This window comes from Naegleria gruberi (genome assembly GCF_000004985.1).
Source record: "Naegleria gruberi genomic scaffold NAEGRscaffold_52, whole genome shotgun sequence".
NCBI classification, from domain to species: Eukaryota; Heterolobosea; class Eutetramitea; order Acrasida; family Naegleriidae; genus Naegleria; species Naegleria gruberi.
Genome location: NW_003163275.1, coordinates 149829 through 172490, shown reverse-complemented (window position 1 = coordinate 172490; position 22662 = coordinate 149829). Strand labels below are relative to the sequence as shown.

The window sequence follows — 22662 nt, the reverse complement described above, 5'->3', positions numbered from 1 at the left end:
CAATGATTTTAATGCTGGTGATTTTAGCCATTCCGGATGAATCAGAGTGACTGTTGTTTTTAATTATTAAGATGAGGAACAAAACTTGTGATTGTGATACCAACAAAAAAATTTCCTTCACTTTAGCAAGCCGACCTACTGTGATCTAGATGATTTGCAATAATTCATCATTAAAATCTTCCGAGAAGGAGTATACAACCCTGATCTCTCCACAAGTGATTGTCATACTAGATGATCCTTCGCATCACATTTATCGTCAAAAGCTAAAGATTAAATTCGATTATCAATCGCAGGGTAGAAGAAAATGGTTAACTGCCAAAGAGGCCTTCTTTGAACGAGATCCTGAAACTGTAAAGGCACTTCCTCTTGAATTCCTAGGAGATGAGGAGAGTGTTTTTGTAGGTTATCGGAAATTTCCCCAAATTTGTCAATATTTCCCAATGGTTTGGCTTGGAAATGTTGATTTTATTCGAAAGGCAGTAAAGGAGAATGCAACCATTCTGAAATATGTGCCTATTAGTCTAATAGATAGAGAAATAATGTTGGATGCAGTGAAATTGGATGGTAAAATTCTCTTTAATGGGGCTGTGGAATTTAGAACTGATGAGGAAATTGTATGGCAAGCCATTTCACAGAATGGATTGGCTTTATCATATGCAGGTCCTTTTTTCCAGGATGACAAACGGTTTGTATTGCAAGCTATCTCATCAAATGCAATGGCCTATGAATATACCTCCCACAGATTAAAATTGGACCTGGATGTGGTAGAGGCAACTCTTCAAAAAGAACCTTACATGCTTCAACATGTAAATTTACATGCATTCTCTAATAATAAGCAACTGGTATTGCAAGCCGTCAAAAGAGCAGGTGGTGTGCTACAATTTGCCTCTGATGAATTAAAGAATGATTATGAAGTAGTGTATGAAGCTGTAACGAATTATGGTTATGCACTCGCATACGCATCAGAAAATCTGAAGGGAAATAGATCAATTGTAATTAAGGCAGTTCAGCAAAATGGTAGGGCACTTGAGTATGTATCTCTCGAGTTGCGTTCAGAACGAGCAGTTGTACTGGAAGCTATGCAACATGATGCTACTGCTTATTATTGGGCATCAGAGTCTATGAAAAGACAAAAGGATTTAGCATTGATGGCCGTACAGAAACAAGGCATATGTTTGCAATATGTTCCTTCAAACTTGAGAGCAGACCGTGAAGTTGTATTGGCAGCACTTAAACAAGATTTTTTTGCATTTCAGTATGTAGATTCTACCTTACAGAGAAATAAGTCGATAGTGATGGAAGCCATTGAGTTCAACCCTTTTGTGTTGATGAGTGTTTGTGCTGAATTGAAGGATGACAAGGAGGTGGTAATTTCTGCAGTTTCAAAGAATGGGCACACTCTACAATTTGCCTCTCCAAGATTGCTAAACGATAGGCAAGTAGTCTTGGAAGCCGTGAGAAATTGTGGTAGAGCAGTCAGTTTTGCCTCTACTGAATTAAAGTCAGATTGGGAAGTAGTCTACGAAGCTGTTAATCAAGACGTATTTGCTCTGAATTGGGCATCAAATGAAATACGAGAGAACCAGAAAATGATTGAGCATGCCCTTAACCACGGTTATATATTTATTGACCAAAGAGGAGATATGTTGAATAAGATAAGGGAGGATGGACGCTTTATGAGATGTGCAAATGATGAATTGAAAATGGACAGAGAATTCATTACGGAAGCTATTAAATTGAATGCTATTGCCTTCCCTTTTATTCCAGAAAAATTTAGATTGGATAAGAAATTCATTTTGGAACTTTTGCAACATAATGGAGATGTCTATGAACATTTGAAAAAACAATACAAGGTAGATTTGGAAATAATGATTGAGGCTGCCAAGCATTGTGCTACATGTTATAGATTTTTTGCAAAGAATATTGATTTGGAGAGTATGAGGTTGAAAAGAGTTATGGAACAATACAATGCATTTATTCCATTTCAAATTTCTGTGTGGCACAAAGTGCAAAGAAATTTGAATAAAGTTTGGAAAAAACAATAATATCTTCTTTGAATGCAATCCTTTCCTCTCATTGCTTATTTGAAAAAAACCTATTTGAAAATGTGTCAAAACCTTGCTATTCGGGAGATGAATATCAATGAATTGTTTTTTTAATGAATGTAGCCCGTCTAGCTCAGTCGGCAGAGCGCAAGGCTCTTAACCTTATGGTCGTGCCACGGTGGGCGATTCATGTTTCGTGTTCAGTTGTAGGTTTTGTAATTTCCTTGTTCAGAGCTGAACTATTTAAACAAAGTTCATGATTATTATTATCCTAAAAACACAATAAAAAATGCAACTATTTATCAAGACCCTATCAGGTCATTCCTTCCCTATCGACGTTGAATGCACAGACTCTATCGAAAAAATTAAAGAACTGGTGAATGAAAAACAAGGAATACCTCCACCAAGTCAACGATTGATTTTAAATGGCAAAAAACTTGAAGATGGAAAAACAATTCAAGATTATGAAATGAAACAGGATAGTACCATTTACTTGGCTTTGAGTTGGAGAGGTGGATGAGATTCATCTTTATTCTTACAGTTAATATCAAGTAATGTTATAAAAAGATGGAGATTGTCACATTTTTTGTAACATATCAAATTATTTTTATTTTGACATTTTTAGATAGAAATATGGTATGGATCCAGAGCTTAATATCTCGATGAATACTAAACAAAATTTCGTTAAACAAGAGAATATAGTAGAATAACATGTCGAGATTTGGACGAACAAAATTTATGACATGAAATCAAAAAATCATCAAAATAAAAAATAATTCATGCGTCGACCGGGAATTGAACCCGGGTCACGGCGATGGCAACGCCGTATTCTACCACTAAACCATCGACGCATTCATGTTGTTAGTGATTGTGAATTGTTCTTTGATGAGAATACATTTTCTTCCTTCGCATAAATTCCATATTAGCAAATTTATTTGAAGAAAGTTACAAAGTAATCCTTCGAACAAGCACCACCATGTGATCCAATTAAGAACTAAATCAAGTCAAAAATTTATTGGATAAATTGAAAGTCTGACATTAATTCACTAATAAGCTCATGCTGATCCAATTTTAATGCAAACAAATCAGTGTGGTGATATTGAGGGTTGTGAATTGTCTGTTGAGATTGATTCAAAAAATGGTTGTCAGTGAAAAAGTTATTAAAGAGTTGTTGATCTTCAGATTGAAATACTGGAGAATTATCAAGTGTAAAGTAATTATTCCATGGTTGATAACTTTGATTCGGTTCTATTGAATAGATAACAGTGTTGGGATTTGATTGTTGAACTGTATAGCTTGGCCATACTTGTTTTTGCATGACTGATTGAGTGCATGTGCTTAGTTGATTAAGAATCCAATCATTTGGAATTACATTCATGATTGGTTGGTCATTCTTATAAATCATGGTTGGTGTTTGGGAAGGAGTGCTGGTTGGTGAGATGATTGTGTGAACATTAGTTGCACCATTCCAGCAAGAATTAGTTGGAGAGGCCACTAATTGATTAGAAACTGTTTGGATTGGACTTGAAATCTTAAATTCCTGATTACAATCAAGAATGGCAGCATTTAAAATTGGACTTTGAGAACTGAATTCGAAATCTGAACCATTTCCTTTCTTCTTTTTTGCCTTATTTTCACAATTCTTTAAATTACAACGTTTCGTCTTTTCACTATTTGACTTTCTTTCCTTCTTTTCCTTCTTTTCCTTCTTTTCACTAGCTACCTTATTTCTTCTTTTCCTTGATTGACCAGAATTTACCTTCTCCTCTGCTGATGACACTGCAACAGTACTTGCTACCATCACCTCCTCAGAATCCAATTGTTGTTGCTGTTGTTGTTGTAAATTCAATGGTCTTTCCTTTCCATGTCTGGTGAGATAGAGTCCACACTTGTTACACAAAATTTCACCATGCAATCCCTTTCTCCACATTGGAGTTTGATCAATATTACAATTGGCACAACGAGTACTTCCTGTATGTCGTTGTCTTGGATAAAGTGGACGACCAGTAATTGCAGAGATGGAAACTGGACCTGTTGAGGTGGTGGTGTTGGTTGACCCATTATTATTGTGAACGGTTGATTTGTTGCTGATTGGTGAATGATTTGATGATTCGTTGCATGTGGTAGGTGGTGTGGACAGTGATGGGTCATGGGGTTGTTGATTGTTGTTCACAAATTCTGAAAGATTAGTTTGGTTGTGATCATGAGTTTCGGTCAGGGCAGTTAGAAAGTTAAATGATTCTTGTTCAATGATATCATCTGCATGGTTATTATGTGGATGCTTTGTGATTTTACAGTTAGTATTATTATTCGAAAGGGTATTAGAAAGTGGGTGGCATGTTTGTGGAAACAAATTGTTGGTCAACTGAAGATTATCATCACAATTTGTGGCAACATTCAACTCAGCATCATAACTAAACGAACCGAATGCTTTATAAAAATCGTCTTCATCATTTCCAACAACAACATTTGCAACATCAATAGGAATAATTGACGAGTCAACTTGGGATGTGAAAACTTGAGAGCTGTTCATTTTCAAAAGTTTCGTCTCCTTTGAAGAGAGTGTGGATTGTGAATTGTTTTGTTTTTTACTTCAACAATTTGCGTTTTCGCTTGCTGAGAGGTACATTTGAAGCAAAAACAAATATACGAAACTTACAAGAAACTGGTCGAAACAACATTTCGCTCCCTCAACAACCTTTGTTAAATTCATGTTTGGGTAACAAAAAGCGAAACGTTGCTTCATGAGGTATCGCACTACTTGTCAGAAATAAGTCATTTAAAAGCTTGGTGGACCTTACCATTGAGGTTTAAATGAGGATTGATGACAAACGTTACCTTTGAGAAGGCAATTATTCGAAAGGAGTAGTTTCACATTTGGTATCGTTTTGCTCATACGGCATTATTAGAAAGCAAGCAGTCAACAATCAGCAAAAACTGCGTTTTGTCTTTTGGTAGTAGTGGACACTGCCATAAATCAATTAATCGTTTGTTTCAGTAAATTTTCGAGAGATGCAACATGCAATAAACCAACATTGGCAACAAATAATTATTCGAAAGCGATTAAATGGTGAGTTTATGTATGTGGATTTATTTGGTGGCATATTAAAACAGTACCAAGAAGGTAAGTTGAGTGCCCACAAGAAGTTTACTGTCATTTGATTTCTTGATTGTTTTGTGTTTGGGACATTGTCTAACATTAGTTTAGTTTACAATGAATTTAACAAGAAACCAATCAATGAATAGCGGCATATCATGCCAGCGAAGAAGTTGGACTAACTCCTTCTTCTTTTTAGATAACGTGAAGAGAAAGATTACGGAAAATTTAAAAACTTTGTTGATTCCTTAGTTTCATCCAATGTTTCGTTTAGAACTTTCCTGTACATACTCAATAACAAGATCATGCATGGGAAACAGTAGATCTACTTGTTAATTAAGAACTGTTTCTGCATGATTAGAATTGCAAATTTCAATGAATGAATTATTATATTCAATATATCTACAGTTCATTGTATAATTGCTTGTGGGATAAAAATTGAATGAAACAATTCTTAATAAAATTTTAGAAATCTTAATTAAGGCAAATTTCAAAAAAATTGAAGAAAAACTATTAACAATATTTATTGTTAATACTATGATAGTGTTGTTGTAAATAATTGGTTGATTTAATTTGAGAAATCAAGCCAATAATTGATGAAGGAAATTTTGAAATTTTCTCATCTCCATAACCACCAATCAAATCAAAAATTCGATAATGACAATGTTGTTGGAGGTCATTTTGAACAATACTATTCGAAGAAATTTTCCAAGTTGGTGAAGTACATGTTGAGCTACGGCACATGCACATATTGTGAAATTTGACATGAACCTAATACTATGATTTCTTGGTACAAAGTCACTGGAGAAATTTGCATAACCTATTATTCATCATTCCGAACAATGATAGATTGCTGGTTTTCCATCTTTCCCATTAGATCGACCAGTGATGATGATTTTATATATAATATATATATTATATATAATAAAAATTATATTTATTTATAAAAATTGAATCTATTAACTATTACAAGATGTATTTCCACAACCATTACTATTATATTTTGATGATGAATGGCACCATATGGATGGTTGGTATGCTTTATGATGGTAATCCATTTCATAAAACTTTCAACTTGAAAAAACATTTCCAATTTAATGATAATAATCCAATAATTAAAAATTCCACAAATACTATTACTTAGATGATGTCCAGATGATGATGTGTTGGTTTCATTATTTGATGATGTGAAACCATGTTGAAAATCAACAAACTCCGAATCATTGGTTTTTCACCTAGTGTTCCTTCATTTTTTGCATACTGCAAAAGAAAGGTTTTGATGTTTAATAACATAATAATAAGAAAATCACATGTAATACTTCCAATATTCCTTAGATTTTTTACCTTCAAAATCAGATTGAATTCAAGTTGGAAAGAAATTAGATATCTAGGTTACAAGAGTTTGTAATGAATGGAAAGACGGAATAAAGAAGGTGAACTTGATGATTTGTTTCTTGGAACAAAAATTTAATTCCGAACTTGAATCTAAAAATAAAATATCATCATCCCTTTAAAACCTTTAAAAACATTAATTTTCTTCATCAATACAAAAAAAACAAATCAAAACAACTAATAATAATTATAACACAATGCAAATTTTCGTTAAAACATTAACTGGAAAGACTATCACTTTGGAAGTCGAATCCAATGATACTATTGAAAATGTCAAGTCTAAGATTCAAGATAAGGAAGGAATCCCACCAGATCAACAACGTTTAATTTTTGCTGGTAAACAATTAGAAGATGGAAGAACATTATCTGATTATAATATTCAAAAGGAATCAACCCTTCACTTGGTCCTCAGATTGAGAGGTGGTATGCAAATCTTTGTCAAAACTTTGACTGGTAAGACTATCACTTTGGAAGTTGAATCAAATGACACTATTGAAAATGTCAAGTCTAAAATTCAAGACAAGGAAGGTATTCCACCAGATCAACAAAGACTTATCTTTGCTGGTAAACAATTGGAAGATGGAAGAACATTATCTGATTATAACATTCAAAAAGAATCAACTTTGCATTTAGTTTTGAGATTAAGAGGTGGTATGCAAATTTTCGTCAAAACTTTAACAGGAAAGACAATTACATTGGAAGTCGAGTCCAATGATACAATTGAAAATGTTAAATCAAAGATTCAAGATAAGGAAGGTATTCCACCAGATCAACAAAGATTGATTTTTGCTGGTAAACAATTAGAAGATGGAAGAACATTATCTGATTATAATATTCAAAAGGAATCAACTCTTCATCTTGTTTTGAGATTAAGAGGTGGTAATTAAATAAATTTGAAATAATTTATAAATGAAAATAATAATTATTTAAATTCCAAAAAAAATTCGTTTGCATCAACTATGTTAAAACAGGGAAACTTATCAGAGCTTCCTATAAATGTAATCTTTTTTGAAATTCTATCCTATTGTGATTATTTGTGGATTTTATCATCTGTTAGATTAGTTTGCAGAGATTGGAATGAAAATTATCAAAGCATTCGACCTCATTATTTCATGATCAATTATGATGGATCGGAAAATGATGCAAAACGAAAATTGATGGATTCTAACAAGTTACACTTGGTTACTAAATTTTCGGCAACAATCGAATCGTTTAGTTTAAACTTTTTAGTGGAGGAAATGGAAAGGAGAAAGAGGTTGGCTAATTTAGAACAATTAATTGTTTCAAAATTGACTAATCTGCAAGAATTAATCATTTACAACGATGGTAGCTATAATCTTTTGGAAAAATTCATGAAAATTGAAAGTTTACAAAGCTTGGAATTACACAATTTTCAATTTGGAGGCGAATTTTTGAAATGTCATCATTCAAAAATCAAATCATTGACAATTTCGAATGGAGAAGCAATGAATTTGAAATTTAATGAAGTAGATTGGCCATTAGAGAAATTGAGCATTCTCAGTTCAATGTCTGAATCGTCATGGAATTCAATTCTTGAAAGCAAATTTTGTAAAACTTTACAACAACTTGATGTTGAACTTTTCGAATTGACATTGCATGGTGGTTGTAAATTTGAAAATTTAACTGATTTGAAAATGGGTTATTTTAGTAATACTGATGAAGAGTTGAAATTTCTCACTTCCATTGTAAATTTGAAAAAGTTCGAATGTAGGTGTCTTTGGGATTGGAACGATGAATTGCTGGAATTTTTCTCCAATTTTAGAAACTTGACAGTTCTAAAACTCAACGGTTGTAGCAATGATAGGCGAGATATTACTGGAAATGGACTTTCTAATTTTGTAAATTTGATTAATTTGACAGAATTGGATTTATCTTTCTGTTCCATTCAAAAAGTTGAATATTTAAGTTCAGTAACAAGTTTGAGGATTTTAAAACTTTCTAATAATTTAATATCTGATGAAAGTTTGAAAGATTTTCACAAACTTTCCAATTTAACAGCTCTATATTTGGATAATAATAGAATTACAAAATTAGGAGTTAATTATTTGTCAGCTCTATCCTCTCTTAAAATTCTTAATTTGTAAAATAATTTGTTAAATGGAATATGGAATTTGAATCAATGAAACAAAAACTATCTTTCTACATGCGTTCAATTCTGTTTTAATCATATTCCAAATAAGGTAAAATCCCAAAACTGAAAATCTTGAAATTGAATTATTAAAAAAAAAACAATTCAACTAGTACTACTGACAATGGGAAAATATAAAGTAGTAACCTATCGATCAGTTGGCAATACGCCCTACATTGAAACAGACACCGACATTTTTGAGGAAGCAAAATTAGGATTTGAAAATGCAAAATCCTGGAACTATACATGTATCATTTATGATGCAGAAGAGGATAGTTTGTGTGCTACTTATCAAAGTTCAATGGATAGTGCCATAATATCGAATGTTTTGGCAGGATTGACTGGTGTGGCTGCTGCAGCTGCTCAATCGGTGTTAACTGGTGGATTTGAAATTACTGCAGCTGCTGGAACATGCACAACTGGTAATTCACTTGTAAAGGCTATTGAATATGCAATGACCACAAAATATCAAAATAAGTAATAAATTCGATGCTAATTTTGGAAATTTAACTTTATTTTGAAAAGAGTAATTTCCAAATATGTTTAAATATTAATTTAAACAACTTCAAAAGCAGTAGGTAAACCTCTCTTTGAAGTGAATCCAGAAATTGTTGTCATTTCAACCTTGGTAACAAAATTAACCTTAATTGCATAAACAATCTTTCCATCTCCAACATAAATACCAACAGTATTTCCACCATTAGTAACAAGAACATCACCATAATTGAAATCACCATATCTTGGTACCTTTTTAACACTTGAACTTTCATAGTAACCATCTTCATCAAGTGGAAGATTTGACTTTCCAACAAGTTTGTAAGCTTCAGCTGCAAATTCGAAAGGTGTTCTGAAACATGGCTTTCCATTTTCAGTAGATCCCTTAATGATATTGACACAACGACCAACAAGTGCTTTGGCAGTATCAGCAACAGCAATGGATGGAAGAATGTAAGAATCAGACATGCTTTCTTCCTCTTCAATAACTCTAATGATAGACTTGATCAACTTGTCAAGTGGTTTGTTGATTTTTCTTCTGGCTTCAACTGCATGTTGATAGGTAACAGCAAGAATTAAACCAATTAAACAGATTAGCAACAATTGTTTCTTCATATTTTTTCAATAATATTTAACATGTTATTCGTTTGGTTGAGTAGTTTAAATATTAGTAGCAAATGGTCATGAGGTGTTTCTAAAGGAGCTTAAAAACACTCATAAAAGGAAATTACATATCAAATTTTTGTAATCGTGTTCTTTGGTGTTCAGATTTGTAGCTCCGTTGGATATCCCACGAATTACTGAATAACACTCGATAATGGCCATCTATCTACAGGTGGATCTGGCAGAAAGCTTGCAAGTTTACAAATCTCAATATTGCTTGTAATTGATAGCAACTCTTCTTGTTCAGTTTCGGTTACTTTATGCAAATAATCATGATGGAGAATTATTTTGTGAATAACTATTCCCCTCTCTTTCATATTCCTCAATAATTGAGTATAATTTGGAATGTAACTATCAACCCATACCTGCCGAATGACCAAACCATTCGAAACTTGATGTTTCTCCAACCAAGAATAATCTTTCATGAAGAAATAATCCAAATGAGTTACCATTGGTAAAATGGAACCTGAATCTCCTGGTAAACTTTCGAGTAAGGTATTTGCCATTTTGATTGGTAGTCCTGTTTCCTGAATATTCAAATCATCATTAGATAATTTAAGAGAAAGAGAAATATGATAAGGACCTATCAGGTCAATTAACAATTCCTGATCCATATTATTGTTTTTCAAGTAATTGTAAATAATCATTAGTTGGAATAAACTCTTACTTCCACTCATGACAAATATGGAAATCCTTCGTATTGGACCTCGCCTGGAGCTACGTATTTTTCTCAACCAATAATAAGTGAGATAACCTGAAGTTCCATAGTCCTGGATAAATAGAGTGTCAAGACATGTCTCTGTGATCAAATTTTCACTGAATAGCTTGTTGATCAGTAGACCATTTGTGAAATAGTAAGAATCAAAAAAGTTGTAAATTTTGGAAATGGACGAAAGATTAGTGAGACCTCTATATGTCCTGAACATGTTTCGAATAAAAAATTCAAAATTAAAGCTAGATCCAGCACTGCAAAGTTGAAGTTGACCTCTTGGAGGAAACACTACATTACTGAGCCATGAAAAATTGGAGGAATAATGCAAGAAATGATACAATCTCTTACAAGTCAAAGAAATTACAGGAAAATCAAATGGAAACTCTAAAAAGGAGAATACCACTCCCAATTCATCATCATTCATCCATTGAAATTGAATGTTATCCTCTGGAGCAAGAGCTTGTTCTTGTGGTTTACTTCTCAATTCTTCCACAACTTGCAATTGACCTCTTTCAACACATTCAATACATTGAATATTTCCATTATCTGGAACAGCAAAATATAGAAATAGATCTGACAGATTTTCCTTCAGGAAATTATCTAACAATTCCAGAGTGACATTCTTAAATTCTGCCAATTTCAAAGCTCTCAATTCTTCATCATGATCTGAGAAATATCTCAACAATACATTCAATGCACTTCTCAATTCCTCTCCCATCCAATATCTTGACAGAATTGGGAATTGTGAAAAAACGTTTTCCATTCCCATGAAATTTTCACTTAAAATTTCATAAACGGAAGATTGTTCATTTAAATATTCAATTTCTGCATCTTTAATTGAATCAACATGATCTGAGTTTTCTTCTTCGGATCTTGCAGTTGATCTTTTCCTATAGAAATAAAAGATTAAATTGTGAATTATTTCAACAATTGGTTGATTACATTGATGGCACGACAAGTGGTTCCATGCATGATAGACACAATATTGAGGAAGATGATTGCATTGAATTTGTGGACACAATGAACACTTTGCCTTTGGTGTACACATTTTTTTTATAATCTCTTGAGGAAGAAGATCTGAATCAATTTTATGGGAATAATGAAAAATAGTGAAATAATGATGGACACGTCACAAACAAGTGTTTGTTTTGGAGATCAAATTTATGGCTGTTACACAAACTACTAAAAGAATTCAATATTAACACACTAAGTAAGCTGGACTTACGTACATTCAATACTTGATGGTTTGATATCATATCGGAATCATTGAATTGACTCTTAATTATCAATTTGTACATAATTTGTGCTAGGAATTATTCAGACCAATAGAAAAACCCATAAAGTGAGCGGTCATTTCAGTAGCGCATATTTTCTAGCCCATCTTAAAGCGCTCTGAATGGTTACGGAGATAACAAGAAACAATTTATTAAAAAAACTCCAAGAAATGAGTAAAGGAAAGAGAACAGTCATTGTTACTGGTGCTAATTGTGGACTTGGCTTTGAAAGTACCAAATACTTGTTGAGTGATAAAATTGATGAGTGGCATGTTGTGTTGGCATGCAGAGATGAATCAAAAGGAAAGCAAGCTATTCAACAAATTGTTGAAATTGATCAAGAGTATGCTAGTAGATTGACATTTATAGAGTTGGATCTTGCAGATTTGGATTCTGTCAGAAATTTTGTAACAAATTTCAATCAAGAAAAATTACCACCATTGAAAGCATTGATTTGTAATGCTGCAACTCAAGCACCTCCAAATATTTCAACAACCAAACAAGGATATGATATTGTATTTGGTGTTAATCATTTGGGACATTTCTTATTGACCAATTTATTGATTCCTCATTTCGCCAAAAATGACGAAATTAATTCTATTGTAAACGTTACGAGTGATACTCATGGTAAGTTTCGAATATTTCCTTAATTCAGTACTAAACAAAAGAAGACCCAAAGAATGGAACTCCAGTTCCAGTACCAACCTATGGCCCAGTTGACAAGCTCATTATTCCACCACAAGAAACTCCAAAAAGAGATAGCAGATATGCCACATCAAAGTTGTGTAACATTTTATTTACTTACGAATTGAAAAACAGATTGGATAAGTCTGATGAATTTAAGAATCATTTTCGTGTCAATTGTTTCAATCCAGGATTTATGCCAGAAACTTCGTAAGTATTTCAGTTTGGTTTCGAATTGTTAAAACATGAAATAGTTTGGCAAGATATTTGGATCCAAAGCTTTTCAATATGATTGTTGAGGGAGAAGGCAAGAAATATAGAAAACCAATCGCAAACTCCTCGAGATATTTGGCCGATTTGGTGAATCCACAATTAGATAAGGTTTCGAATGGTGTTTACTATGATGGAAATGAAATTATTCCATCCTCTGATGAGTCCTACGAAGTTTCCAAGCAACTGGAATTGTGGGAAGGAAGTAAGAATCTAATTAAGACTGAAACAGATTTTATCTTGTAAATGGAAAAAAATAAAGAATTTTTCAAAAGCAAAAGGATACAGTGAGCGGGGCTTGAACCCGCGACCTTAAGCGTGTTAGGCTTACGATCTAACCAACTGATCTATCGCTGCTTATGTTCATTAAGAAAATATACCCCAAATAATTTGATTAAGACTAAGATGTGTTATGGTTTTTATTAGAAACCTTTTACTGTGACTTGAATTATCTGGAGCATAATACTACTAAAGAAATTTCAAGAAAGAAATTTTCCCATTTTGGAAATATACTAAATAACCAAACACTTTCGTTTCGATAACATTTCAGTTTCGAACACCATCATTGAACAAAGACAAAACAAAATGGTCGAAAGCAAATTATATCAACAAAATCCAATACAGGACCAACTTAAACCTCCACTCTCCACTGATTTAACAGCTCCTTCTTCATTCTTGGAATCAACTGCAAACTTTCCATCCAGTTCTGAAGAATCTCCATCCAGAGAGGAGTGGGTTTTCCGTGACAATCGTTCTCTCATTCATTCTAATCATGAATTGGGAAGTAGTGTCCACTCAATCGTCTTCCAAAAAGCAAAGGACTCTTACTATTGGGATGTTAACAATGTTCAATATTTAGACATGATTGGTGGATTACACACGTGTCATATTGGTCATGGTAGAGAAGAAATGGCTCAAGTTGCTTACAACCAAATGAAAACAATGGAATTTGCTCCCAATATTTACAATTATTCTCATTCAAGTGCTATCAAGTGTGCTGAAAAGTTAGTATCCATTACCAAACATGAGTATCCGTCCATGGAGAGGGTTTATTTCACATCTGGTGGAAGTGAGGCAGTGGAAGCTTCAATCCACCTTGCTGAGAGATACTGGTCCTTGTTAAATAATAGTCAAACAAAGAAGAAGATTATCTCATTCAGAAATTGCTATCATGGCTCCACTTTCGTCAGCTCTTCACTCAATGAGCAAGTTGGAAAGGATGAGTATGGTTATCAGAATCTCAAAGGCCCAACCGATCGTTTCTCAAAGGATAGCATCTTTTTGAGTATTGATTTCCCTCATGATTTTATTGTTAATTCCTTCCAGAAACACACTCAACATGCAAATAATGGTTTCTTCATTGCTGAACAATTGGAAAATCTCATCAAACTTGAAGGTCCAGAAAATATTGCAGCATTCATTGCAGAACCAATTCAAGGAGTGAATGGAGCTCTTGAACCACATAAGGATTTCTTCCCATTAGCCAGAAGAATTTGTGACAAGTATGGTGTTCTACTCATTGCAGATGAAGTCATGACAGGATTTGGTAAAACTGGTAAATGGTTTGGTCTCTCTCATTATGGAATTGAGCCAGATATTGTTGTTTTTGGAAAGGGAGTCACTAGTGGCTATCTTCCATTGGGAGGAATGATGCTAGCAAGACACCTATGTCAAGTTCTCTTCAAGGCAAATATTGAACATCCATTCCTTCATGAATTTACCTTCTCTGGACATCCAGTATGTTGTGAAATTGTAATGAAGAATTTAGAGATTATGTTCGATGAAAATCTTGTACAGAGAGCTGCAGTGATGGGAACTCAACTCAAATCCACACTCGTTCAAAGACTTCAGGGCATTCCACATTTCAAGGAAGTTAGTGGAATGGGTTTCATGCTTGGATTGATTTTCGATGAACATGTAAGTGCCAAGAGAATCCATGAAGAATTGGCAACCTGTTATCACATTCTCGTAGATTATTCCAGACAAAATGATAGAGTTGTTCTCATCACTCCACCCTTCAATATTCATGAAAGAGATTTGAATATATTCGTCGATAGTATCGAACAATGTGTTAGAAACATTGTCAACACTCAACAATCCACCTATCATTAATTATCTATCTACAGATACTGTAAATAAAGTAAATTTATTCGAAAAGCTCTATTCGAATTATTAGCTAATCATTCAATTTCCCAATCTTGAATTCCACGAAAATCCCAAATTGTTATTCATCAATCTATTTATAACAACAACAAAAAAAATAGCGTCATTTGAGAGAAACCTATCATCACGTCATCATCAATTTATTTAAAATAATTATTGATCAATATCAAAAATAATATAATAATCATAGGGAAATGAATATTGAATTTGTTATTTTCGGAAGAAATGAAAATGAACAATTGGGATTGAACGTTAGGACTAGTAAATGTCTACCAACCAAATTAAATTTTAAGAATACTGTAAATTATGATTATTTAGAACAAGAAGGAATTAAAGTTGTGAAGATGGGCGGAAATAGATTGGCCTTTATAACATATGAAAATAATTTAATCATTACTCTGAACGATTATAGAAACAACAATCCATCTACCTATAATGCTTGTAAAATTTGTGCTGAACCTAAAGGATCAGACTCTAAGAAGCCTATTCCACATACTCATTTTGAGAATATCAGTAATGATATTTACATTTTGAAGAAAAATGTTATCGATGTAGCTATTGGTTTTTCACATTGTGTGTTTTTAACAAAGAATGAGAATATGCTCTATGGATTCGGTACAAATGGAAACTGCAGACTAGGTGTTTCACATGAAGCTGTAAATATGGAAGATATGGTATCTAGAATGTTTAGTCAGTTCTATAATGTAAAATGTTACAGAATCGAGGTGGAACATCATTTGGATCAATATGAAAAAATTGTTTCTGTACACTGTTTAGGACAAGGTACTATTTGCAAGACCAATTTTAACAACTTGATTGTCTTTGGATGGAGTTATAGAGGAGAGCTTTCGACCAAAAGTGATAAGCAAGTGCCAAGGAAGGAAACATTTTTTAGTGAAAGAAATCTGACAATTGAAAAGATTTTTACAGGATATTCTCACGTCTATTACCTAGTTAAAACAATGGAAATGGAGACTAAATTGTTCGTCTGTGTAAGTAGATCATAATTTGATGAGATTGACCATTTTCTTGACTTAGGGATGGAATGAAGATAACCAACTAGGTCTCACCCACACCAATAATATTTTCACAATAACAGAAAATAAGCTACCTTTCGTACCAGATATTAAGGACATTGCACTTGGTTATGACTTTTCTCTAATTTTGACAAAAGATGGAACAGTTTACGTATTTGGTACTAGATTCTTGCTTCCTGAAACAGATGTGGAAAAATTATCAAATTACCCAAATGCAAAGAAAATCAAATTGGAAAATGTTTCAAGAATCAGTGCTGGATACTATCATTGCATTTTGGTAATTGATGACAAAAAGTTTTATCCTCTCGGTGTCAATGATTGTGCACAATGTGGTTTTAATGATGACGATATGATTCCAAGATCCCCTGGTGTCAATAGAGAGCTAGTTATTGAACACACCGCCAATCTATCACTCGTGGCAGCAGGTCAATATTCAACAGCCATCATCTTTTCGAATCATTACACTAAATTGGAAGCAGAAAAAAGATTGAAATCTCTCCTTTTCAAATCCCTTCAATCTTCCAGTTTGTCAGATGTTGTCTTTGAATATGATTTTCCTTAACCTGTGTTAAAACCATTCCACACACTCTTAATAAAATTCCCCATTTAATTATTCCACCCATTGAGCACGGTGATATTAGAAACTTCCAACCTTGATTTCATTGATTGATGAACATGACCTGGAAACTTTCACACTAAAAATACCTGGAATCCGTGAAATGATCAAGAAAAATCAAAAAAAAACAACTCACACCTTTTGTATCATATTTCAAAAACACGATGAAGATTGCTAATTCCATCACTGAATTGATTGGTAACACACCACTCTTATATTTGAATAAACTCACTGCGGAACATGGTGCTGTAGCCAAGATTGCATTAAAGTTGGAATCTTTGGAACCAATGAGCAGTGTCAAGGGTATGTTATTCTGATGATGATCATATTGTTTTTAATAGTTTTCAATTGATGATCATGATGATGGAATTAATTTCCTATTTCAATTTGATGATGATGATGAATTAAAAATTGATCTATGGATTGATTCAATGTTCATCCTTGTACTGCTGTTGTACAAATTGGAATCCTTTATATTATTATTAACAGACAGAATTGCCTTGTCAATGATTGAAGTCGCCGAAAAGGAAGGAAAAATTCAACCTGGAAAAACTGTCTTGATTGAACCAACATCTGGTAATACTGGTATTGGTATTGCTTTTATTGCTGCTAGCAAGGGATATGAGGTATGTGTAGTGTTTAGAATTAATCACACTAACATTAGCTGTTTGTGTTTGAACAAATTGTTAACCACATGTGAAATGCTGTGTAAAAATAGTGTACTATTATCATGCCTGATTCTATGAGTATTGAAAGAAGAGTTGTCTTGAGATCACTTGGTGCCAAGTTGATTTTGACTCCTGCTGCCAAGGGTATGAAGGGAGCTGTTGCTGTTGCTGAAAAGCTTGCCCAAAGAACTGAAAATTCATTCATTTTGGGTCAATTTGATAATCCAGCTAATCCATTGATTCACTACAATACAACTGGTCCAGAAATTTACAGAGATACTGATGGCAAAATTGATATTTTCGTCAGTGGAGCCGGTACAGGTGGTACCTTTTCAGGATGTATGAAGTATTTCAATGAACAAACTGAAAAGGAAGGTCGTGCAAAGGTTAGAGGTATTGTTCTTGAACCAGAAGAAAGTGCTGTCATTAGTGGAAATACCCCAAGCCCACACAAGATTCAAGGTATTGGTGCTGGATTCATTCCAAACACTTTGGATACATCCCTCATTGATGAAATCTTTAAGGTTCACTCTGACAATGCTGTTAAATTTGCTAAGGAAGCTGCATTGAAGGAAGGTTTGTTTGTTGGTATCAGTTCTGGTGCTGCTATTTATGCTGCATTGGAAGTTGCTAAACGACCAGAAAATGAAGGTAAATTGATTGTTGCCATCATTCCTAGCTTTGGTGAACGTTACTTGAGTACTGTCTTGTTCAGTGATTTGAGAGAAGAATGTCAAACTTTGAAGGCTGTTGATATTGATACTTTCTAAATTAAATAGTCGAGTTTTTTTTGAGCTTGTTGAATTTCATATCAGGACTGTCATCTTACTTTCCAAGAATATAAAATTTTTGCAAGTGTAGTGAAAGAACTGGCTCACTAAATTCTTTTCATACTAAAAGATTTGATGCACTTTACAATGTATCATCAAACTCTAAATAAGTCAGTTTCATTATGAATCATTATCAGCTTTTGTTATTGTAATATTTTAAATATTCCTCCATTAACAGGATTTACATACCATGATTACAATATCAGTTTCCCGCCATCAAAGAGTTTTAAATATAATCAAAAATTAAAAAAAATGAGTAATTGCAGAGGAGGTTGTGGTTTTTTTGGTTCTGAAGCTAACAAGGGTTTGTTGTCATTCACAATAATCATTGATCACGTATTGTTGTTGTTGTTGTGTAACTTTAGGATATTGTTCACAATGTTTTAAAAAGTTGCCATCCGATCAAGTCACCACTGATGATTTTGATCAGTGGAAGAAAGCTCATGAGGAGAAGGTGAAAAAGATTGAAGAGGAGAATACAAAGAAAAGATTGGAGGAGTTGGCAAAACAAGAAGAATACGAAAATCCAAGAAAGAAGAGGAAACCAATTGTAGAGGAAAAGAAATGGCCTCCTCTCACTAGTGAAGCCAAATCAATCTTGGAAACTGAATTTATCTTTTCACATATTTCACAATATCTCACACCTTCCGATGTTTCAAAGTTTGGAACAACTTGTAAATCATTCAACAAGATTGCAAGTGAAGAAAGTGTGTGGAAGAATCTCTATATCACCAAGTATGGCAAACAAGCTTTGCAAACATTTGTTGGAGATAAGAGTGTTCGTTCTGTATGGCAGGATCAGGCAAAGGAAATTAGCAGCACATCTAGGATGAGGGATTGTTCATTGGCTGAATTTGAAAAGAAACCATACCTCTTGGAACCTTCTTTTTTTCAAAAGGTTTCAGTTTTGGCTCCAATTGATCAAGTCAACTCACCTTGGTCCCATTTGAAAGGCAAGACAGTTCCACAAATAATTGAGGAAATTTGGAAACCAATTGCCTCTGAGGTACCGGATCTTATTGAGCTTTTAGTTGAAAAAGTCAAATCACTGTATGTAACTAGAGAAAAGAGTGAGGACGAAACTTGGTATCTTCTCTATATTCTCAATGAAAAAAAGCTCGAATTCTTCTCTGCGGAACCGCCACTCAAGAATTCAGAAGAATTCGAAGTTGATGGTTGGGGAAAAATTCCAACCTCGTTAGCAAAATTCTATACTGTTAACAATGGGTTAACAACTTTTGGAATAAGATTAGATTCTTGGGAGTCTGGCATTTTCAGATCAGAATTCTTGACACCCATGGATTCAGGTGAGGATATGGAGAAAGAGGTACTCCAATTTAACAATGATGGAGCTGGTAATGGCCAATCCTTTATTAGAGATTCAGGTAGCTCTGATAAGGATCCATTTACAGGAGATTTTGATCATGAAAATCCTTTTGAACTAGATGGTAGTTTATCATTTTTCGAATTTGTGGAGGAATTTATTGTTCGTGCCATTGAGGAATAAATTTATTCAATCTTTACATTCTTTGCTTCCTTGTGAAAAAGTCATACAGTACAAACTAATGTTACTTCAACTAATTTGTCCACTATGGAATCTTCTATCCAAAGACGAGACTAATTTTCATAAAATTCAGGATAATACTTGAACATCAATTGGCTCCACCAATAGGATACAAGTTTGTCTGGTAGGGCAGTTTGAAACTTTTGTCTATTTTGAAAAAGAAATTGACCATCCTTAACCCTTTTTACCTTTTCTTGACCTAATAAAAGAATACTTGGAGGTAAGTAAGTGGAAATAAATAGGTACGAAAAAGAAGAATAATTCAACACTTGTTTCATGTTGCTTACAATTTTTAAGGGCTTAGGTTGTGTTCTTTTTGATTTTACATAACAAACTTGAATACCAATGAATCTTTGTTCTCCATTAACGGTTAAAGGTAAAATAATGTCAGAGAATACGGTTTGGTCAGAATTTAAGATCACTCGATCAAAAGGAAGACCGTTAATATCTGACTCCACAGTAAATGGTTTGTGTAATTTTATCACTCCTTTAAGAGAAACCGAACCTTGTAAGCAATTATCAGGTATCATGTTAGAAGGGAGAATCTTTGTAATTGGAATGCTTGACCCAATTGGTATGTTAGATTCCATACAGCCCAAGTAATACCTAGCCCATATTGAAGAAGCTACTGTTTTTTCAAATCGGTCACCTTGGTTTTTAAATTTCCCAAGATCTGCAAAAGGTGTTAAAAGATCATTGTAATATATTGGTAAATAATAATAATCACTATTTGATACTTCTGTTAAATTCTTCAGTTCAATTATCTCTTTGTTTGAATCTAAAGTATCAAGCATCATAAAAGATCCCACATAACTTGCATTGCTTTTCTTTTCATCAACACCAATTTTAACTAGCAATCCAAGTCTTTGTAATTCTTCAACAGTCAAGTTCTGGTTTGAATTAAAGTGATAGGGAAATAATAAATGATTTGGTGATGTTGTAATACCCATTATTCTGAATACCTTGAAATACTTTTTGGAGCGATCATTACAATGTTCTAAGGTTTTTTCTGCAAAATGTGTCACAAATTCTACAATCACTTCTTTGCATTTTTGTAAAATCAATAAGTACTCTGCATTATAGGTAATAGCAAACCTTGTTGTTATATCCATTGCCAATTCCTTTGTAACTAAATTTTTAATATCTTGACCACATTTTCTATACATTATTTCTATTGCCCTTCCATTACCACTACACATGATTAAAATTGATATAATGATTTTTGAGAGATATGGAGAAAGGTAATTATTGTTTTCAGCAAAATAATAACTTCCAAATTCCTCAAATATTTTTCTATTAAGGCTTGCCAAAAATAAATCGTTTGTAATTTGTTGAAATATATTTACCCCAAATAATAACTCCAAATTAATAACTTTAAGAGAAAATATTGTATTATCTTTAGAGACGAACTGATTTGGTAATGAGTTTGCTGTAATTATGAGAGACAAAGATATATTCTTATCCAAGTTTAAAACTTCTAAATTAGTTGTAAAAAATTGTTGGCCAAGTTTGTATAAAGAACCTCTTGAACTTGTGTCCATATTGATATTATGGAATGAATCTACCAATATTATCAAAGGTAATGGATGAGTTTGATATTTATAGGGAATATCAAATATATCTGCTACAAAAGGTGCATTAAGTTGCACCAATTCCGAGAATTTCTGTATTAAGTTTGCAGTAGATTTGTGTGTATTATTACCCAATAATTCATCCATCGTGTTGAAAATTACTAAATCTTTTTTTTTGTTAATTCTAATAGCAACATTTAAAAAAAGGCATTCTAATTGCCCCAACACTATTTCACGAAACACTTTTGAAATAATATTTCTAATAGTAAAAAATTCGATACTTACAACCATTCACATCCACTCGTTTTGTATTGCACTTAAAAGGAATTATGTGTCTAATTTTAAAAGCCCTGTTCAATTTGTTAACAAAATCAGCACGTAAGTAGCATTCAGGTGAATTAAACACCTCTAATTGCCTTTTCAGATTACTAGTATTAATATTTGCATTAATTGGTGTTTGAAATAAGAAGCTATTAATTAACTTATGGTCTGGAAAGATTAGAAGTTGAAAAATAAATATAAAACTTACTAGTTAGAAATTGACTAATGCATTCAAAAAGAAAAGAAGATTTACCCATTCCCATGGTGGTTGAAATAAGTGACATTTTGGGTTTTTCATATGTTCCAAGCTTGAAAATTGTTTCTATGGTTTCTAAAATTGCTTCATATCTGCCAACAAAAGGAGGTCGTATTTTCTCTAAACCATTGCCTTGCCATTCGAAAGAAATATTCAGAACTCCAAAGATATTTTCTGCCTTGTTGATCCTTTGTAAGTAGGATTCTTGAGAGTAAGATTTCAACCAATTCATGATAATGGGTAAGGCTTGTTTAATTTCTGGTGTAATTTCTACACCAAATTTTGGAAGAATGTTTTGTCTTTTGTTAGCATCAGCTGATGAGTAAATAATATCAAGAACAAGTCCGTCAATATTTGCCTTAATGAGTGGAGCATATTGGTTCTCAGACAAACCAATACCACCTTCTTCCTTAGGTTTGGAAAGACATTTTGCTACTTGTTCTGAGGTCCAATTACTGAAATTGAGAGAAGAAGTATTTGAATTAAAAGTTTTGTTGTTGGACTTATTTGTTAACAACATCTTGCCCTCTGATTGTTTTTGAAGAAAGTGAAGTACATTTGGTAATATGTTTCTCTTCATTTTTTTTTAATTTAAAAATATTAAAATTTTTGCAAGAGACATGAATTAAAAGCTCAAAAATTAAGTCACCATCAGGTCAATCAATATTGGAACACATCAGATGGGATTGAATCCACAGTCAACTTTCTAATACAGTATTCTTGGATTCCAGTCACAAAACTTTGTCGTAGGAAAAAACTTTGAGTTATTAAATAATTACCAAACTGCTAAACAATATGCTTTCTGAAAATTCAGCAAATCTCAAGCAAAAAAAATTCATTTGCTTTACAGCACAA

General features: G+C 33.1%; 11 protein-coding genes and 2 non-coding genes across 13 annotated transcripts; 9 read left to right on the top strand and 4 right to left on the bottom strand.

Moving 5' to 3' along the window:
• Positions 1-149: 149 nt before the first annotated feature.
• NAEGRDRAFT_72289 (uncharacterized protein) lies at positions 150-2045 on the top strand (the record flags this gene model as incomplete). Its single annotated transcript, XM_002672626.1, has 1 exon — positions 150-2045. One exon carries the CDS (start codon positions 150-152, stop codon positions 2043-2045), a length of 1896 nt encoding a protein of 631 aa, XP_002672672.1.
• Positions 2046-2334: 289 nt separating this feature from the next.
• Positions 2335-7421, top strand: NAEGRDRAFT_60858 (polyubiquitin; the record flags this gene model as incomplete). Its single annotated transcript, XM_002672625.1, has 3 exons — positions 2335-2557; positions 6116-6117; positions 6765-7421. 3 exons carry the CDS (start codon positions 2335-2337, stop codon positions 7419-7421), a joined length of 882 nt encoding a protein of 293 aa, XP_002672671.1.
• On the bottom strand, positions 2826-2896 carry NAEGRDRAFT_t569. Its single transcript has one exon. It is a non-coding gene; the product is annotated as a tRNA-Gly (tRNA).
• A 72-nt stretch (positions 7422-7493) lies between the features above and the next one.
• Positions 7494-8639, top strand: NAEGRDRAFT_72286 (uncharacterized protein; the record flags this gene model as incomplete). Its single annotated transcript, XM_002672624.1, has 1 exon — positions 7494-8639. The coding sequence occupies one exon, from the start codon at positions 7494-7496 to the stop codon at positions 8637-8639; it is 1146 nt and encodes a 381-aa protein (XP_002672670.1).
• Positions 8640-8807: 168 nt separating this feature from the next.
• Positions 8808-9164, top strand: NAEGRDRAFT_72285 (uncharacterized protein; the record flags this gene model as incomplete). Its single annotated transcript, XM_002672623.1, has 1 exon — positions 8808-9164. One exon carries the CDS (start codon positions 8808-8810, stop codon positions 9162-9164), a length of 357 nt encoding a protein of 118 aa, XP_002672669.1.
• Positions 9165-9238: 74 nt separating this feature from the next.
• On the bottom strand, positions 9239-9793 carry NAEGRDRAFT_72284 (uncharacterized protein; the record flags this gene model as incomplete). Its single annotated transcript, XM_002672551.1, has 1 exon — positions 9239-9793. One exon carries the CDS (start codon positions 9791-9793, stop codon positions 9239-9241), a length of 555 nt encoding a protein of 184 aa, XP_002672597.1.
• Positions 9794-9975: 182 nt separating this feature from the next.
• NAEGRDRAFT_72283 (uncharacterized protein) lies at positions 9976-11601 on the bottom strand (the record flags this gene model as incomplete). Its single annotated transcript, XM_002672550.1, has 1 exon — positions 9976-11601. The coding sequence occupies one exon, from the start codon at positions 11599-11601 to the stop codon at positions 9976-9978; it is 1626 nt and encodes a 541-aa protein (XP_002672596.1).
• A 396-nt stretch (positions 11602-11997) lies between these two features.
• Positions 11998-13027, top strand: NAEGRDRAFT_72282 (uncharacterized protein; the record flags this gene model as incomplete). The annotated part of the gene is made up of 3 exons (XM_002672622.1): positions 11998-12454; positions 12499-12721; positions 12766-13027. The coding sequence occupies 3 exons, from the start codon at positions 11998-12000 to the stop codon at positions 13025-13027; spliced, it is 942 nt and encodes a 313-aa protein (XP_002672668.1).
• A 37-nt stretch (positions 13028-13064) lies between these two features.
• On the bottom strand, positions 13065-13138 carry NAEGRDRAFT_t568. The gene has a single exon. It is a non-coding gene; the product is annotated as a tRNA-Val (tRNA).
• A 228-nt stretch (positions 13139-13366) lies between these two features.
• Positions 13367-14893, top strand: NAEGRDRAFT_72281 (uncharacterized protein; the record flags this gene model as incomplete). Its single annotated transcript, XM_002672621.1, has 1 exon — positions 13367-14893. One exon carries the CDS (start codon positions 13367-13369, stop codon positions 14891-14893), a length of 1527 nt encoding a protein of 508 aa, XP_002672667.1.
• Positions 14894-15138: 245 nt separating this feature from the next.
• On the top strand, positions 15139-16595 carry NAEGRDRAFT_81168 (ATS1 domain-containing protein; the record flags this gene model as incomplete). The annotated part of the gene is made up of 2 exons (XM_002672620.1): positions 15139-15936; positions 15983-16595. 2 exons carry the CDS (start codon positions 15139-15141, stop codon positions 16541-16543), a joined length of 1359 nt encoding a protein of 452 aa, XP_002672666.1. The 3' UTR covers positions 16544-16595.
• Positions 16596-16744: 149 nt separating this feature from the next.
• Positions 16745-18058, top strand: NAEGRDRAFT_83267 (uncharacterized protein). The gene is made up of 3 exons (XM_002672619.1): positions 16745-16900; positions 17087-17223; positions 17316-18058. Exons 1-3 carry the CDS (start codon positions 16762-16764, stop codon positions 18033-18035), a joined length of 996 nt encoding a protein of 331 aa, XP_002672665.1. The 5' UTR covers positions 16745-16761; the 3' UTR covers positions 18036-18058.
• A 289-nt stretch (positions 18059-18347) lies between these two features.
• On the top strand, positions 18348-19602 carry NAEGRDRAFT_72278 (A20-like zinc finger domain-containing protein; the record flags this gene model as incomplete). Its single annotated transcript, XM_002672618.1, has 2 exons — positions 18348-18399; positions 18461-19602. 2 exons carry the CDS (start codon positions 18348-18350, stop codon positions 19600-19602), a joined length of 1194 nt encoding a protein of 397 aa, XP_002672664.1.
• Between the last annotated feature and the right edge of the window lie 3060 nt (positions 19603-22662).